The 16522-nt window shown below is 41.4% G+C and overlaps 1 protein-coding gene across 4 annotated transcripts in view; it reads right to left on the reverse strand.

The window, feature by feature from the left end:
* Positions 1-16522, reverse strand: part of ARMC8 (armadillo repeat containing 8) — a 62229-nt gene that overhangs the window by 25013 nt on the left and 20694 nt on the right. For 2 of the 4 annotated variants that reach the window (XM_066326185.1, XM_066326183.1), the window contains 4 exons: positions 11231-11373; positions 11038-11135; positions 3600-3692; positions 153-212 (listed from right to left, as the gene is read on the reverse strand). In XM_066326185.1, the coding sequence (XP_066182282.1) occupies positions 153-212; positions 3600-3692; positions 11038-11135; positions 11231-11373 (394 nt within the window). The remainder of the gene's footprint in view (positions 1-152; positions 213-3599; positions 3693-11037; positions 11136-11230; positions 11374-16522) is intronic. The other 2 variants (XM_066326184.1, XM_066326186.1) reach the window with 2 other exon arrangements.

Consider the following 16522-nt stretch of genomic DNA (forward strand, 5'->3'; position numbering starts at 1 on the left):
GTATCTCTTACTTCTAAGAAAAAAGCATAAAATTACTTTCAGATGTAACATATCTGGTGCTTTAAGAGATGCTTCAGCTGCTACTGCCACCAAGAGCTTTCTACCAAAAAATGCAATTAGAACAGCATGGTTGAAGGAGGAAAACCACTTACATTGGCACACAGAAGTGGCTGAGGCAATGAGTTAAAGCCGCAGCTATGCCAGTGTTGGAGCTGAAGAACAGATATTGAAATATGTGAAAAAATGAGTGAGTTTAAAGTAAAAGAAATCATATTGCCCTAGATTTAGTAATTCCCAAGCATCAGTGATTCCTCCATGGGATGCAGGTGGCAGAATCTGTGCAAGCAGGACAGATGCCTGTACAGAGGTGACACCTGGATGTATCTGGAAATATTTAATCTGTACACGTTGTGTTTGCACACACCAACTGGCACAACCAGGTAAGCACTAAGCCAAAAAGAGGGACAGCTGCAAATACAAAGGTGAAAACCTGAGTATATGATGAAGCATTTCCAACCAGCTCTGGCCTCAGTTTAACAGCAAGGCTGCCTGGTTTTGTTCCACCTTGGGTACAGTGACAGAGTTAGATTCCTCTGACAGTGTTCTTGTTCTCCAAATATGAATGACTGACATATTTCAGGAATAGACATCACTTCTTGCACAATTTGCCATCATAAAATGCCAATTTTCAAGGAAACTTTAGGGTAGCACAATGGAACAACTCATTCCACAATGAGAAGCAGGTACCTAAGTGCCTTTGTCCCTTGGGGCAGGGATCCAGCAGCAGCCTAAGGTCACCCAAGAGAACAGGCCTGGGGGAAGTTACCTTGATTTCAGGCTTTATCCTAGACCATTCCCAGACAAGTGACTTTAATTTTCAGCTGGCAGTGAAATTATTACCTATGCAGATCTGTCACCACTTTCAAATGTAAGTTCCAGAAGTATTTTTTTAATTATTCATACAACCATGTGTTTCCAAACATACACCTTACCTCTCTAAGTTTGACCATTAAAACAGTAAATTGTACCTGCTCAAACCACTTGCTCTGAAAACTAATGAAGTGAGACAGAGAGATTCTTAAAAAGTAAATTTTGACTGCATTTTCACATTGCAGGTACATCAGCCTGATTTCAATCTATTTATTTGTTTCTATGTTGATAGAATCCTGACTCTGTACGTTAAGAACTACATCTGCTGCCCTGTAAATCAACATTTTCCCTGGGTGATCTTCTCCGGGGCAACGCTCCCCTGCCATTCATTTTAACTCTAAACATGCAGGGAGAAGCAGCGAAAGAGAGCAGCAAAAGCAGAAACCAGCAGCAATATGCCAGGAATCCAAAAGATGGATTCCCTATTCTGAGCTTTTCCAGTGAAACGGGAGAAGGCAAGGCGGAAACCTGAGAAGCCACCAAAAGATGCTGAAAAGGCAGAGAAAGAAATGGCTACACCAGATGTGAGCTGAGAACAGTGCAGGGCCAAGGAGGGCAGGAGCTGTGGTAAGTCATTATTAGTTCAATTAATATATCGACTAAGATCAGGAAAGAGAAACAAAAGCATCAATGCCTCCTAGAATACATGCTAAGCCTTACCTAAATACAAAGGCTTGTTTCTTTATAGCAATTTATTGCTTCAAGGAAAAAAGTAAGAAAGGTTCTCTCACTCAGGGCCTTTTGGAGGAAGACGGAGTCTCCACTTAAAGTGCAGTGAATACTGAAACTTTTAGTATATATTTTTTTCAATTATAAGAACGTACTTTGCCTATTCATTGAAGTGAGAAAATGCCCTGCAAATTTGTCTTAATTGTATTAGATGTATTTTGTTCTGTCTGAAAATACAATAACTGACATTATTGAAATCCCAAAACTAAAAAAAAAGAAGGAAGGGGACATTTTTGCTGAACAGTTGCATTTGCCTGGGCAAGAGAATGAATTCTTGATCAATTTAACATTTGTGATGATCTGTTTACTCAACCTCAAATATTTTTCTTTGTTATGCAGCTGTTTATTCTGCAAATGCAACCATTTCCTAACATTCATACCCACCACTCTGTCTTTCTTGTGCAGACTAGTTTCTCTCTGTTTACACAACCAACAACTTCTTTCTAAAACCTGGTTTTTTTCCAGATGTTCACTGTAAAATCTGAGAGATTGGGGAGGTGGAGGAGGCACTCAAAACACAATGGTGAGTTCAGAAGACCTTCCTCACTTGTGAAGTGACTGTGCATTTGTGCTGTAAACAACATTTCAGATATGCAAGCCACCAGGAATTGCTGGAGCTGCAAGGAAATAACTCCTTTGGAAAAAGATGACGATAACTGTTTCTGTTCTCTCCCAGCCAACAGCGTTTATATTCCCAGAGCCAATCCCTGATTGTATAAACTGACTCTTCTACCATCCTATAATTAGTCCTGGGTTATTTTCCTGGTAGGCCAACATGGCATGATTTTTCACCTGTTCCAGCTCCTCAGCTTGTTAAGGAGACTGTCAAGGGCCACTTTAACAGGAGGTGCCTCACTGGTGCATTTTTGTTCCTAAAATACTGATTTTTTTCCCCTATTAGGTATATATGGGAACTTCCACGGTCCAGTGTAGGATTTTGTCTTCATGTTTTCTTTTAACAGTTCCCTAAATATTAGCAGCTGAGTTCTATCTTTATATCACACTAACTAGACAGTTTTCAGTCCTCAGCTTCACTTAGCAGAAAAAACGCAACGGGATGAGTGTACATAAATAACAGTTAAGGCAGAAAAATATAAATACTTAACAAAGGAATAACTCACAGTTCCAGAGGACTCATTTTAAGTGATAAGGTAGAAAGATATTTTTCAAGGTAAATACAAATTCATAAACTTAGGAATTTTCTCATTTGTTAGTATACAATCTGTGACCCTTTAGTTTTACACTGTTACTAAAAGGGAAAGATGCTGTAAAAAGCTCATTTCCTAGCCTGAATTATTTTGATACAGTTATTGTATAACTCACAGGTACAGTAACTCCCAAAAAACTGCAACAATAAAAACTAGTGCTGTGTAGAAACTTGGAGTGGGGGAAGGGAAAGACAAACCTATGTTTGGGGTGGGGTTGCTACTGGTTTTAAATCAGTTTTCTCATATCAACAGAATTGCATTACATAGCAGGAATGAACATGTATCTGGATGAACCTGTAACTGACAGAGCTCCGCTGGAAACAGCATTTCTTTTCCTCTCAACCAACAGCATCTCTTAGAGAACAGTATCTCTGTTTAAGACAGGTGAAAGCAGCTGCACAACCTCTGCCAAGAGATGCTCACACTATCCTGTGACTTTCAGAGGAAAACCAGAAGTGTTCCAAGATTTACAGCGCTAGAAGTGAAGACTGATACTCGCCCAGACTGTTGGCTTTGGTTAGCAGCCAAAGCCTATAAACCCCCATATTTGCACATTTTCTTGTACTGCAGAGCAGCATATATTGACCCAAATATATCTGCAGCAAATGCAGAGCACTATCAGTTCAGTCATTACTGGCCCAGAATGCCTGCCACAAAAAGCAGCACACACACACACAGTTCTTACAGGTCAGAAACACAAGTTGCATGGAGAACATGAATTGTCTTTCTTACTTTGCAGCAGTGGGAGAAGATCTGACATATGTATTCTTGCGTGTATCGAGACCTACAGAGCAGCCCCATGAGGTGGGAGATAACTGTAGTATCCTGCAAATAAGTGAGAAAAGAAGAGAGTGTTTACACTGGATTTCAGCACAGCTTCTTGGCAGTTTGTTACTTAAAGGAGCACTCCCGATTCTGCACTCGGTGTTATCCCTTCCACCAAAACTTTTATGGATACACAGCAAGACCATTAAAAGCAGTTCATTAAAAGTTGAAGGCACGAATGACAGCGCTGAGCCAAATCCCCATGGAAAAGAAATAAAAAGTCAGTGCAATTGGAATAAATAAGAATAATGGAATAAAACTTCTGCAATTTGCCTCCAGAATATTTAGGATAAAACAAATAAAAGAAGGGAGGGGGGGAACATACCAAAATCAAACATGGCCACTGACAGGGATTAGTCCAGGAGCTGCCTTAGCTGTCTCACCACCAGTGTGGCTGACTTAGCTCTTCTGCCAGCTCTGAGTCCAAGGGAGCAGGGAGGGAACACAGTGCCAGCCTGGACAGGGTACAGTTCCCTGCAACTGATTCATGGGGAGTCATCACGTCCTTTGTCTTGCAGTCAAACACACACTGTAGATACTATCAACGTGTGTGACACTAATGACAGAGAATCCCTAATAAATCAGCAAAAGAAAACCCTTATACTCCAGTGGAAGGTCCCCTAAGCCAAGGCGGGGTTGGAACGAGATGATGTTTAAAGTCCCTTGCAACCCAAATTTTCCCATGATTTTGTGGCAAGTTCTCTTCTGCAAACACATCCAGTTATTTATCTCTGTGGTGAGCTACAAAGCTATCATGTTCTAAAAGCTTTCAGTTACTTTTAGCAGCATGTTTTAGTGGCAGGAACTATGGTGATATGAAAAGAAACAATTGGGTATTTTAGTTTGAAAAGGGGTAAACTGAATTACTTCCATGAGATAAAGGGAGCAGAACAAAGGGAAGGACTGAATGAGCCTTCCTTTCCAAAGCACATGTGTGCTATATTGGCCCAAAAAAATCTAAGTCAGACTCTGTTCCACCTGCACAATGATGAATTACTACCCACTGGTTTAGAGAGAGGTGAACAGAAATTAGAGCACAACCTTCCTGCACCTCAGTTCCTGTGACAGCACTGAAAACGGTACCAGCCTGACTGTTCAGTGACTGGATCTTCACACAGACACAATGCTTAGGAGAAATTTTATTTCCCACCACACTTTTTAATATTGTCAAAACAGACATGTACCAGTCTCCCATATTTGCACAAATATTTGCGATTATACAAAGCTTTGCAGGGTTTCTTTTTTTAAGGTCTTTATTTATGCATATACACAGTTATCATACGTATTGTAGGAAGCTTTGGTACTGACAATGCAGCCCTCTTATTCTCTACAGAAAACAATAGGACAAGAGAGCCAAGAAACACACTGAGCATAAACCCAACTTGTCTCTACTGCTTGTTTCTCACCAGCTGGAAAGGATCAACAGCCTCATCTGGCATCTCAACATCCAACAGAGAAAGTTCTTTATAAAGACTTTCTCCCAGGAACATCAACCATATATCCATGGTCATTTCATACTTATGTGAATAGGAAGACCAAGAGACTACCTATTTTAAGCCACATTCTCAGGGTTTGGCCAACAGCAGCTCCATCTGATCTGCCTTTACACACAGCCCAGAGTCAAACTTCAAAACCCAAAGGCTAGCACGGGACTGGTTTGCTTGCAGTGCAATAGTGGACATTCAGTCCCAGAATGGGTCAGGCTGGAAGAGCCCAGCAGTGACCTGGACCCACCTCCCTGCTCCAGCAGGGCCATCCCAGAGCACAGGGCACAGGATTGTGTCCAGACTGGAATACCTCCAGAAAGGGAGACTCCACACCCTCTCTGGTCTGCCTGTTCCCAACTTCCCTGAGTAAAAGCAAAACCAATTGACAATACGCCCAGGATTCCTTTGTGTTTTAACACATTTGACACATTAAAACAGATTCTTGTCCTTTTCTGCAAATCTTCAGGAGCTGAAGGTTCAACACAACATCCCATTCAGTGCTGCCAAGAGGCTGCTCAGTTACAAAATTGGCCTGAAATACAACCATCAAGAAGCCAGGAGGAAAAGGAAAAGAGAAGAGAGACACCCCAGGATTCACAGGTAGGAATGTTTTAAAAAAGGAGCTTCAAATTTTAAGATGCAAGACCTGAAATCTCCTGCAGGGAAATCCCTGACTATAAAACCTGAATTATTTCAAAGGATTTAAACCGCAACTATTAAAGCAGCGCATATTTGAATAAAATAATCATTCAATTAAACTCCTCTAATCAACACAGATGAATGTGTAACATCTCTCCATCTGAATCTAACACCAGTGAAGGAACCAACAACACTTATTTCACATCCTTGCCAGTGACATCCTTGTGCAATGCCCCAGTTTCACCTAAAAATCCAACAGCATTGATCACAGGAGTACTGATCACAGGAGTATTGAGTATTCCAGCTGCAGTTTATAGATTGGAGATTTCTGGTAAAGATCTAAGTGGACAGAATTGAGCCCCAGACTGTTGGGAAGCTCTACAGTAGAGCAACAGAAATGGGAATGAAATGGGGATTTGGGTAAGAGAACATTTTACTGACCAGTGTGGTACCATGACCCAGTGGTAAACTCCTGGATGGGAAGGTTTTCATATTGGATGATGAAAACCATTTTCATTTAGCATTTATGAGATGGAGTTGTTCTGCCACCAAACATTGTGGCAGGATACTTGCGGTGCCACTGTAACCCCAACAATGTCATTGCATATGTGATACAAACGTTAATGAATCCTTGCAAACAATACAGTGATCATCCCTTGAAATTCTGCCAATACACAAATCAGTGTATTATTAGATATTCTGGACTGTACATTCAAGAAGTGACTCCTTGCAGGTATCTTTTATACACCTTCTCATTATGTTCCATCAAATCTGAAGTGGTGAGTATGGAAAGGTTAAAAACTCTTGGAAAGTTCCAAGACTGCTTCCTTAATGTATTTTTAAGAAAACTGTTGATTCGACTCTACAATTCTACTAAAATGTCCAACTTGTAAAATAGTTTTGGCATCTTGATCAAAAAAGGACCTAGAAAGAACAAAGAGATGTGAGGACATAACTGACTTCCAACTAAATGTGAATAATGACTAGGTGTCAATGTGAGGCTACATAATTCCACTTCTATTCGGTATTGATACCTAAGTAACAAAGGATCTTCCTAGCAACCCTAGTGAGACTGAGCCTACAGTCATAAGCTACAGTTTAAACAATGAGATTCACAAACCCATTAAAATGTTGTCTGCTAACAAAGTAGTTCCAGGCAACTTAGGGCAAATACAAGTATCACATATACTGTAACAAAACTATTGTCCATACAAACAGAACTCAGGGAGAATTAACAGTTACATTTACCCGCTTGGATCTCAATACCTCATTTCTTCATATTCATTTTTAACACCAAAACAAATTTTGTGAAGACCTATTCTTAAAACATTTGTTTTTAATTGACGGTTGCTATTTATTTCCCAAGTCAGAGAAGCGAAATGCTTCTATTCACCCAAATAACTTGAATTTAAGCTCTATAGGCTAGAACTGGTTCTTTTACAAGTCTCACCTTTAGGAAGTAGTTTGGACTGGAGAACACTCAGCCTTGCTCCTGGCTCAGACACCACAAACAGCCAGAAGGAAAGAAAGAATAAGGCATGAGAGGCTGACCCAGATTCCTCCCTTAGGAACTGTGGATCAGTGAGCTGTGGTGGAGCACGTGTACACTTGGCAGTGTGGGTTCATTGCTCATTAAACACCTGGTTATTAATCAGTGTAAGAGATCCTGATCCTCCCAGGTGTGCCTTCTCCCCTTTACCAAGCCTGGCCAATACCAGATGACATCAGGTTTTCCATCCCAAACCTCCTCACGAAGCAGGAATGCTTTTCACTCATCTTTTCTAGAGACTGAGACTTCTCAAATTGATTCCTCATAGTCTCAACAGGACAGAGTCTCATCCAGCTGCAGTGCCCTCACTCTCCAAACTGTGTAAAAGGACAGGATTCCAAGCAGGGTATGCATCTCCTCCTGCAAGGCCAGCACAGCAGCCACAAGACAGCAAGTTCCCACTAGAACTGTATCTGGGTCCCACTGAGGAAGGAAAATGGAATCACAACTGAGAACATCTGTCAGGAAACATGCTGAATGCTTTCATGGCCTGGAAACATTTTCTGCCACTGAATCCATTCTTTTGTTTTCAATAAAATATCAGGAGCTGAAGTAACAGGATCTCAGTCAAACTAGATTTGCCTTAGTGCTTCCATCTAACTCAGCAGCCCACAACACACCCAGCTATGGTGAGCTGGCTGGTTCACATGGACAACAATCTTGGAATTTAAAGAAGTCTAGAACATCTAACTGCACCTCAACACATATCTCGCCCCAGACTCCATGTCATTCCTCATTCCCAAGTGCAGCATGGCCACTAAATGGGTTTCAGCACCAAAGCCTGCGCCCTGCCTGTGCAGGAAGCCTCCATTAACAAGGATTCCTCTGGCACAGCAGGTCTGGATATAACTTGGTGTCACAGTTCAGCATCAGACCCTAAAAACCTGTCCTTTCTGAGAGCTCAGTGTTCATCCAGCTGAATGGATGGATAGATGGATGGATGTGCACATTTTCTCAGTACAAATCCTAAGTTCCTACAGGAAACTGCCCAAATGTTTCCACCTCTAAAGAACTATTTTATCCTTGGAGCTGAACAGAATTAATTACACAAAATGTCAGCAGTTTATCTTTCAGGCTTCTGACCATAAGAAAAGGCTCAAGAGGAAAGGTCTAGTTCTGACACCCAGCACTTCTTCTGGGAGAAATTTTCCAGTTACTGTGGATGATGTGCACCTGTTACAAACACAAAGGAATGTTTTAAGCAGCTCTCTTTAAAGCACTTGTATATCCTGGATTTTAACTGAGAGGTCTTCTGAAACCTCTAGAATGACTACAGCACCCTTGGAGATGTTAAGCTAATTCCCAATACCTTGGCTTTGAAACAGTCTTGCCCAAGGTTTGAGAGAGCATCCTCCCTCTGCAGTCAAACCATGAACACAACATGTTAGACACAACTAAAGATCCAACTTTTCAGTAGTTTCTTCCAGAACTGCCGGGCAGGAATGAAAAGCCTTTGAGAAATTTGGTCTCCTACCTACCTTTCAAAATAGGACCTGAAAAGGGCAGAACTTGAACAGACCTTCAAGTGCTGCAGCTGCATAGAGATGGTGACAGTCTCCCTGGAGCTGCTGGGATCAGAAACAAAGAGGGAGCAGGGTGGCTAAACGGGAACTTTGAATTCTTCCTGTTGTTCTCAGTGTTGGAATGTCTACCATGAAGTGTTCATTAAGCCCATAATTACTTCTTTAATTGCAAAGCCAATGTCTCAACTGCTGCCTTGTGAAACACAGCTTGCAGCAGTGTGGGCTGGGGCTGTACCTTCCAAGAGATAAGTAAAACATCTTTTCAAAGGATCTCTATTCAGTACTTTTCAAAGCATGGCTTTGGGTATTCCCACAAGAGGAGGCAAAAAAAGGATTTTCAGAAATAGGATCTTAAGCTTAATCATAAAACACTTAACTTTGAGCTAACTGGAATGGGAAATAGGAAAATGGATTTTATAGGTGAACTAAGGACCAAGGACCCCTCACCAGATGATCATTTCCTGTAGTTATGGTTAATCCCAGGACATGCCATTTGCTTGAAGAAGGACTGGGGGAGCAGTTGATGTCATTGCTGTGCAGCCAAGAAAGTAAAGCATGAAACACCAAATCGAGTCTCTTGGGCATACTGTTGCCAGTGGTTATTTCTATGCTAATGGTGGTTCTTTCCCATTTCTGTCCATACTCTACCCCTTCCTCTTCCTTCAAGGCATCAAATCTCTCCTCCAAATAGGGAGCAATTTAAAGTCCCTATTGATCACTGATCCCTAGGAAGAGATATGGACTGTTAATGGAGACAGTCATCTTAAACCCCTCTCTGGATGCTGAGAGCAGGAAGCAGATGCCTCTGCAGTTATCAACTCTTAGAGGCTGATTTGGGGGAATCTGGAAGCATGGAGTGAAGCCAAAGAAAGGCACAAAGAGGAAGCCCTTGGATCACTCTGGAGAGGTGTCTTCAGTGTTTGCACATACAATATGCATTGAGGCTTTCCATGCTGAACAATCACAAAACACCTGAAAAAAAGCAGTGAACAGTGGAGGACAAAGCTGGCTGACTGTCTACACACACTAAAGACAAGCCAACTTTCTGAGATGGACTAACTGGCAAAAGAAATTCAGAATAGGTGTATGGTAAGATTGAGTCCATTGAAAACAAGTTTGCATACCTGTGCCTGTAATGAAAATGTAAAAACTCATCGGAAAAAGGCATAGAGAACAAAACACGCATTGCAGCAGTGCATAACAATTAGACAAAAAATCACAAAGAAAATCGGTTGACTATTAACAGCCGAACTGTAGAGAAAGTATGACACGAGAGGCCAGCTGTGCCCTTCTGTGTAAGCATCAAGACTTCCTCACCAAGCAACAGCTCCCTGTGAGTGGGACCAGAGTGGTTCTCATTGTGGGCACCCTCAGAAGCTGGAGCTGCACTGTGACATCCCCCTGACTGAGGCAACGCTCCCATTTTCCAAGCAGGAAGAGATTGCTGGTCCACTACAGCTTTCATTTCATCTTACCCCTTACACAGAGACAAAGGAAGCAGCTAAACTCTCCTTGCCCCCTCCTCCCAATAAGAGGTAGTGCCCAGGTTTGGGCAAACCCCAGAGACAGCAGGGCCTTCAGAGAGGGCTCTGCCCAGTCACCTAACCAGGGCCAGTAACAACAGCCTCGCTGGCACATGCTCCAGGATGAACTCAGGATTACAGCAACAGGAGAGGCACATGGTCTATCCTCCTGCCACTTAAATGCAAATCACACATATATTAGCTAAGAGCAGAGACATGTTAGAGGTGAAGCTCTTCCACTGGAAGTACAAAAACTGAGCAAGCCCTTTCCCATCTGGAGAGGGAGGACAGTGTTGGATACAACTTTAACTTTCAGAAAGTAACTGTTGCCATTATCACTCTAATAACAGTACCTGTAAACACCCTTTAGAGACAGTTTTTCCTCCTTAAGATTGCGCACAAGTCTGAACATGTAGGTATTTTCTTTATCAGTGAGCTACCTTGGTGACCAGCTCATATCAAACCAGCCATAAATGTCAGGGGAACCAAACACTCTAAAGGGAGGTGAGAAGTGCTAACGCTGTTGCTCAAACAAGGCTTTGTTACTACTCCAGATAACAAGATTTTTCACTCCCACCCTCTCTGTAGCCTTTAAAAAGACATGATAATCTGCTTACAACTTACTGTGTACAGCAGATCCTCTGGAGTTACAGGGCTGATGAAAATGGTACGGAGACATCGCAGGCAAGCTTCAATAAACTTCAAATCTGGCGACAGCAATCCTATAAATATGGGCAAACCAACCATTCAGTCTCATTATCTTTGTTTATTTCAGTACTTTAGGAACATTTACACAGATCCATTAAGGGAGCAGTACCTTGCAATAAGGCTGGGATAATATGGCAGTCTAGGAGGGATTTGACATTGTTCTCTGTCCCCATGGCAAGGCTGCCCAGGACCACTGCACATTCTGTTCTCAGCTCCGTGCTTGAGGTCTCTTGCTGGAGTAAATACAGCAACCTGCAAACACAAGTATTTTTAGAGGAAAATTCATATGGAAGAGAAAATAATCTGAATCCTGCTTTGTAAAATAATCTAAATCCTGCTATGAAAACCTTAGAAGAAAGATGAAGACTGAGCAAAAGAGTAGAGTAACACTTCAATCACAACCTTTTCACACTGTGCGTTCCTACACAACTTTTACTTGGTGTAGAAAAATACCCCACTGCTTTTTCTTAAAAAGTTACTGTCACAGTACTGACATCCAGGATGGGGCTTTCAGGGTAACAGGGAGATCCCAAATTTCAATTAAAGGAAATGAGTTTGCAGTTTGAGGCTGATGGGAAAGGGAACCTTAACATCTGATTACCACTGCGGCGATGGTTATCTTTGGCAGTGATTTCTTCTGGGTCACAACTGCTAAGTTATTCCATCACCAAGAACAAGTGTGGGGAGGGCTGAAAGTAATCTGAGTTTGGAGCAGTGAGAAATGATCAGATACACAAAGCCCAGGAAAGTTTCACGTGCAGAAAGGCAGCTATATGAAGACTGAACAGGATCAAGCCTAAAGCACAACTTGCCCACTGTGCAGTTGGGGTCCCAATCAATTTAAATTCTTTCCACAGTATCAAGAAGCAAAATACATCATCAGTGGTATGCAAAATCATCACTAAAGAAAAATAGCACTCCTCAGTCCTGTGCAATCAGGTAACTTTGCACTACTATTATTTCTTTACTGACAGATGATTCTTTTTGTCTGTCCTCTGGAGCAGGTAAGGACACAAAACAAAAGCTTCTGAGGTCATGTACAAATATACTGAGAGATCCTGGCTAAAATTCATCCCGGAAAATACAAGGATATTGAACTCCTTTGTGGAAAGCACAATCTCATCTACTGTTCTAACTTTGGCTGACTCCTCTGCTGTATGTGTTGGTAAATATTGATCAAATTACTAATTAAAAAGATGTCAGTAGCAATAACCTTTTTTAAAACAGCTTTCAGTAACGTAGATGTCAATTTAGAAATTCAGAAATGAAGTATTTCCTTCTGTTTTCACTAGAAAGTCCTGAAGACTTTCTGTGTGTGTCTTCCCTGTAAAGACCACACCAATGACCTTCTCTGATTATCAAGGCCTTTAACAAATAATCTGCTCCTTGTATGCAGAAATGTTCATAGAATCACAGCATCATTAAAGTTGGAAAAGTCCTCTCAGATCATTGTGTCCAATCGTTAATCCAGAACTGCCAAGGCCACCACTGACCCATGTCCCCAGCCACCACATCGACAAAGTTTTTAAATCCCTGCAGGGATGGGGACTCCACCACCAGTGCCCTGGGTAGCTGTGCCAGGGCTGGGCAAGCCTTTCCAGGAGGAATCTCCCCAATATCCAAACTGACCCCCCCGGCACAGCCTGAGGCCGTTCCTCTCCTCCTGTCCCTGTTCCCTGGGAGCAGAGCCCGACCCCCCTCCAGGCTGTCCCCTCCTGTCAGGGAGTTGTGCAGAGCACAAGGTCTCCCCTGAGCCTCCTTTTCTCCAGGCTGAGCCCCCACAGCTCCCTCATCTGCTCCTGGTGCTCCAGCAACATCCTCAGCTCCATTCCCTCATTCCTCTCCAGCCCCTCAATATCATGTCCTAAAAAGACTTTTTTTCCCCAAAAGGATTTTTAAAAAATTCAAAAGCAATGAAATTCTGAAGGCTTTTCTCTTCCAAGGAAAGTAATTGCTATTTTCTTTCCCATTAACACTCCACATGTAGAATAAATGCTACAGCTCTGCCTCCCCTAAAGAGCAAAAATTAAACGTGCTGACTACAATCTAAAGTCTAACATGCTTAAAATAGAAAGCCTTACCTAAACTTTATAATTAGTGAAGATCAAAATCTAGGTTTCCATTTTACATACAGTAAGTTTCTGAAATACTGATAATATCCTTTTCTACATCTTTAAAATAAGTCTGAGGTTCAGATCAGGTTTTCCATAGAGCTAGACAAGCATATTGTACTATTTTCTATTTCTGTCTTTAAAAGACAGAACTGACACCAAGTAACATAGAAAATTAAGTAGTTCCATGACAAACTATAAAATTACAGAAAGTTTCAAGTGAGGAGAATCCATATAGCCACTAAAGATAAAACTGTTAATTAATAAAGTACTGTCAAGCATTAAAGACAAAGATCCACATCCTTCTATTGTCCATGGCAACATCCTGGACTGGTTTGTTGTTCCCAGGCTCTAGCCTAGCCAAATTCAGCAAAGATGTAATGCATTCCTCCTTTACATTAATATCATCAGGATAAAAAGGTAGAAAAAAGGCATTTATATGCAGAGGACAGAAGGGAAGATTATAATTTGGATTCTGGAAACTTAAAAATATGATTAAGGTACTTGTTCATAGTTTACACGTTCTAAGAACATGGTGTCCCTGCTTAACCTGGATCCCTGATCTGCAGCCTTATCCCTTCTCAGCCAGCCTTTGGACTCCACACCAGCAGAAATACTGGAACAAGGCTCTGCCAGAACCATCACAACACACTTTTGTGTGCTTTAGGGGAAAACAGAAGCACAGATACACAAAAAAGTTCTTTTAAACAGCAAAAAGGTGCTAATGTTCTTGTTTACAGTCTTCAGCCTATGGTCCTGCTGTAAAGTTCATTACAACAAACAGGAAATGAAATAGAGCTGATGGAAAGATCTCACAACATCTTCAAGAGCATGTCCCAAAGTTTTAAAATGCAGCATTTGGATTTTTTTCAAACTTCTACAAGGCTTCTTCAGTTATTTTCCACTTAGGTTTATATAAAATAGAACTTCTGCCATTTGTCCCTGGCCTTCTAAGAGCAATTAAGTGGTTAAGGCTTTTTTTCTCAGATGTCAGGAATGATATCCAGGAAATTATATCCAAATGAGGAAGGACAGCAAACCCATCCAGAGAGACACTTTAATGGACTCCATGAACAATCATGCCAACAAACAGAAATAAAGTCAGCAGGAGGCATGATGTACACCTGGGAAAACCATGGATTATTTTAAAGTAGAAAACTTCCAAGGGAAGCAGCTGCTGAACAAAAGGAAACTACACTGGCTTAGCAAGGAAGAGACTCAGCTCAGATTTCCCTTTCCTCTGATGATGACTGAGAAGGGTGTGATGCACCAGAGTTCCACAATGTAACACAGATGTGCATGATTTAGACCTCCCCAATACAGTCTGAGCACCAACCTCACAGTTAAAAAGAATAGAAATGCCTTTTTTCACACTCCATCCCATTTACAAGTTGTCACAAAAATCTTCCAAGCTCCTAAAACACCTGGCAAGGAGAAGAAACTCAGCACTTCCTCAAACCCCACAGGCAGGCACTTGGAGTAAGAGCCCAGGATCACAGTTTGAATGCTGTGAAGCTCATCATCTTTCACTCAAGTATGTTAATAAATAAGAGCTTTAAGTGAGTCATGATTATCTAAACATTTATTACCAGTCCCCTTGCAAAGGAGATGAATACATTATTTGTGGAATTATCACGATTCTTATTAATAATTCTTATTATATTGTTATATAATATTCTACCTTGGAAGATGCTTGTATTGCAGTCCATTGCAAGAATGCCCAAAAGCTGTACCCAGGAAAACCCCTGTGATGAACATACAGATGAAGGCACTGCTGAGGTGAGTTACCATGCTGGCTGACAGAACAGGGAATAAAAAGTCACTGCATGCATAGAGGTGACCTCAGAATGAGCTGGAAGTCCCAGTGAGAGTCAACCCAAAACGGTGAATGGAATTAATGTATTGGGAATGGCTAAAACAAGGCAGGACAACAAACTGGTTTTCAATCTGTTCTTTTCAGTGGTAAAAAGCACTACTTTTCAGACAAAACAGGAAGTAATCACTTTCCAAAGAACTTCCACGAGACAGAACTAAGTATAATTTTAAAAGCATTCAGAATAATTTCTGTACAGTAGTATCTAAAGTGACAAATTAAATAGCTACAGATTCTTACAAACGAAGACTCAAAAGTGAGTGATTTTGATGACTGTAAGTCACAGAAATTTATCCTGAAGTGAGATGCCAGTTTCCCTTCTGGAAGCAATAGTAATTCCAAATCTCTAGAGCCTGGATCCAAGGGACCTCGGCTAACACTACTACCTAAAAAGCCCTACAAAGCAAGGATAACTGCTTCTGAAATATTTCACACAGTGCAAATAGTTTTTTTAAAAGAGCCAAGTTGAGCAGTATGCAGTGTCTAAGTAGGGAAGTTGGCTGCACAGAAAACTTCTCCCTTAGGAATAAAACAAGGTCTCAGTTTGCAGCTCTAGTAATTAATCCTAATGCTTAGACATCCTCACTAACATTAATATTCCATGAGCTGTTCTATATACACCACATAACCTGCATCCAGTCTGATCTTGCTCATGTAACTAAATCCAGCTTCAGAGAGTTTCAATATCTACTGAGCTGCAAGAGGTCTGGATTTGAAACTCCACGTTTTTCATGACTGCGATCAAGTTTTCCCTCACCTTCCTCTTTAATGATGTTTCATTTGAAAAGAAACCCTGGCTCCTCCCCATGGAGCCCTGTTTACAGCAGGGATACTTCCCGCAGCACTCCATGGATTCCTGTCCTGGGTGCTCCCAGCTCCCTCGAGGTGTTCACACACCCCCGTCTAGAGTGGCTTGAAGGCTACTGAGGCGGCTGCAGCACAGCTTCTCTTGGTTACTAGATCAAAACCCTCCATCCCAGTGCATCACTACTGTCAGATCTCCAGTCTGAGCTGAATTTATTCCAATGTCTCCCCCTAAGACCGTTTCATGACCCACTCAGCAAAACATTAATGCATCCTTTCTTTGTAGCCATTTGTACCAGGATAGGTGGGATCAACACACAGCCCCCAAAACCAGAGATAAATCTACACCAATAGCACTCAGAGCTTTTTAACTTACACAGTGAATTATGCTGGTTCAGTTTAAGACTATTTTTGAGATGATAAAAGCCTTTTGCTTCACAAAAAGTGTGTTAATAGGCATTACATATAGCAACTTCTTTATCTAGTCTTGCTTCAATCATCTTATCATTTTGCTCAAGACTGACGACTTTATTCCTGTGTTCACCATTGGACTGTTTATTCCATGGACTTTGACAAAACACATTCAAACTTCATTCTAAGTCTTCCAGAAATT

Source organism: Sylvia atricapilla, chromosome 10 (genome assembly GCF_009819655.1).
Source record: "Sylvia atricapilla isolate bSylAtr1 chromosome 10, bSylAtr1.pri, whole genome shotgun sequence".
NCBI lineage: Eukaryota > Metazoa > Chordata > Aves > Passeriformes > Sylviidae > Sylvia > Sylvia atricapilla.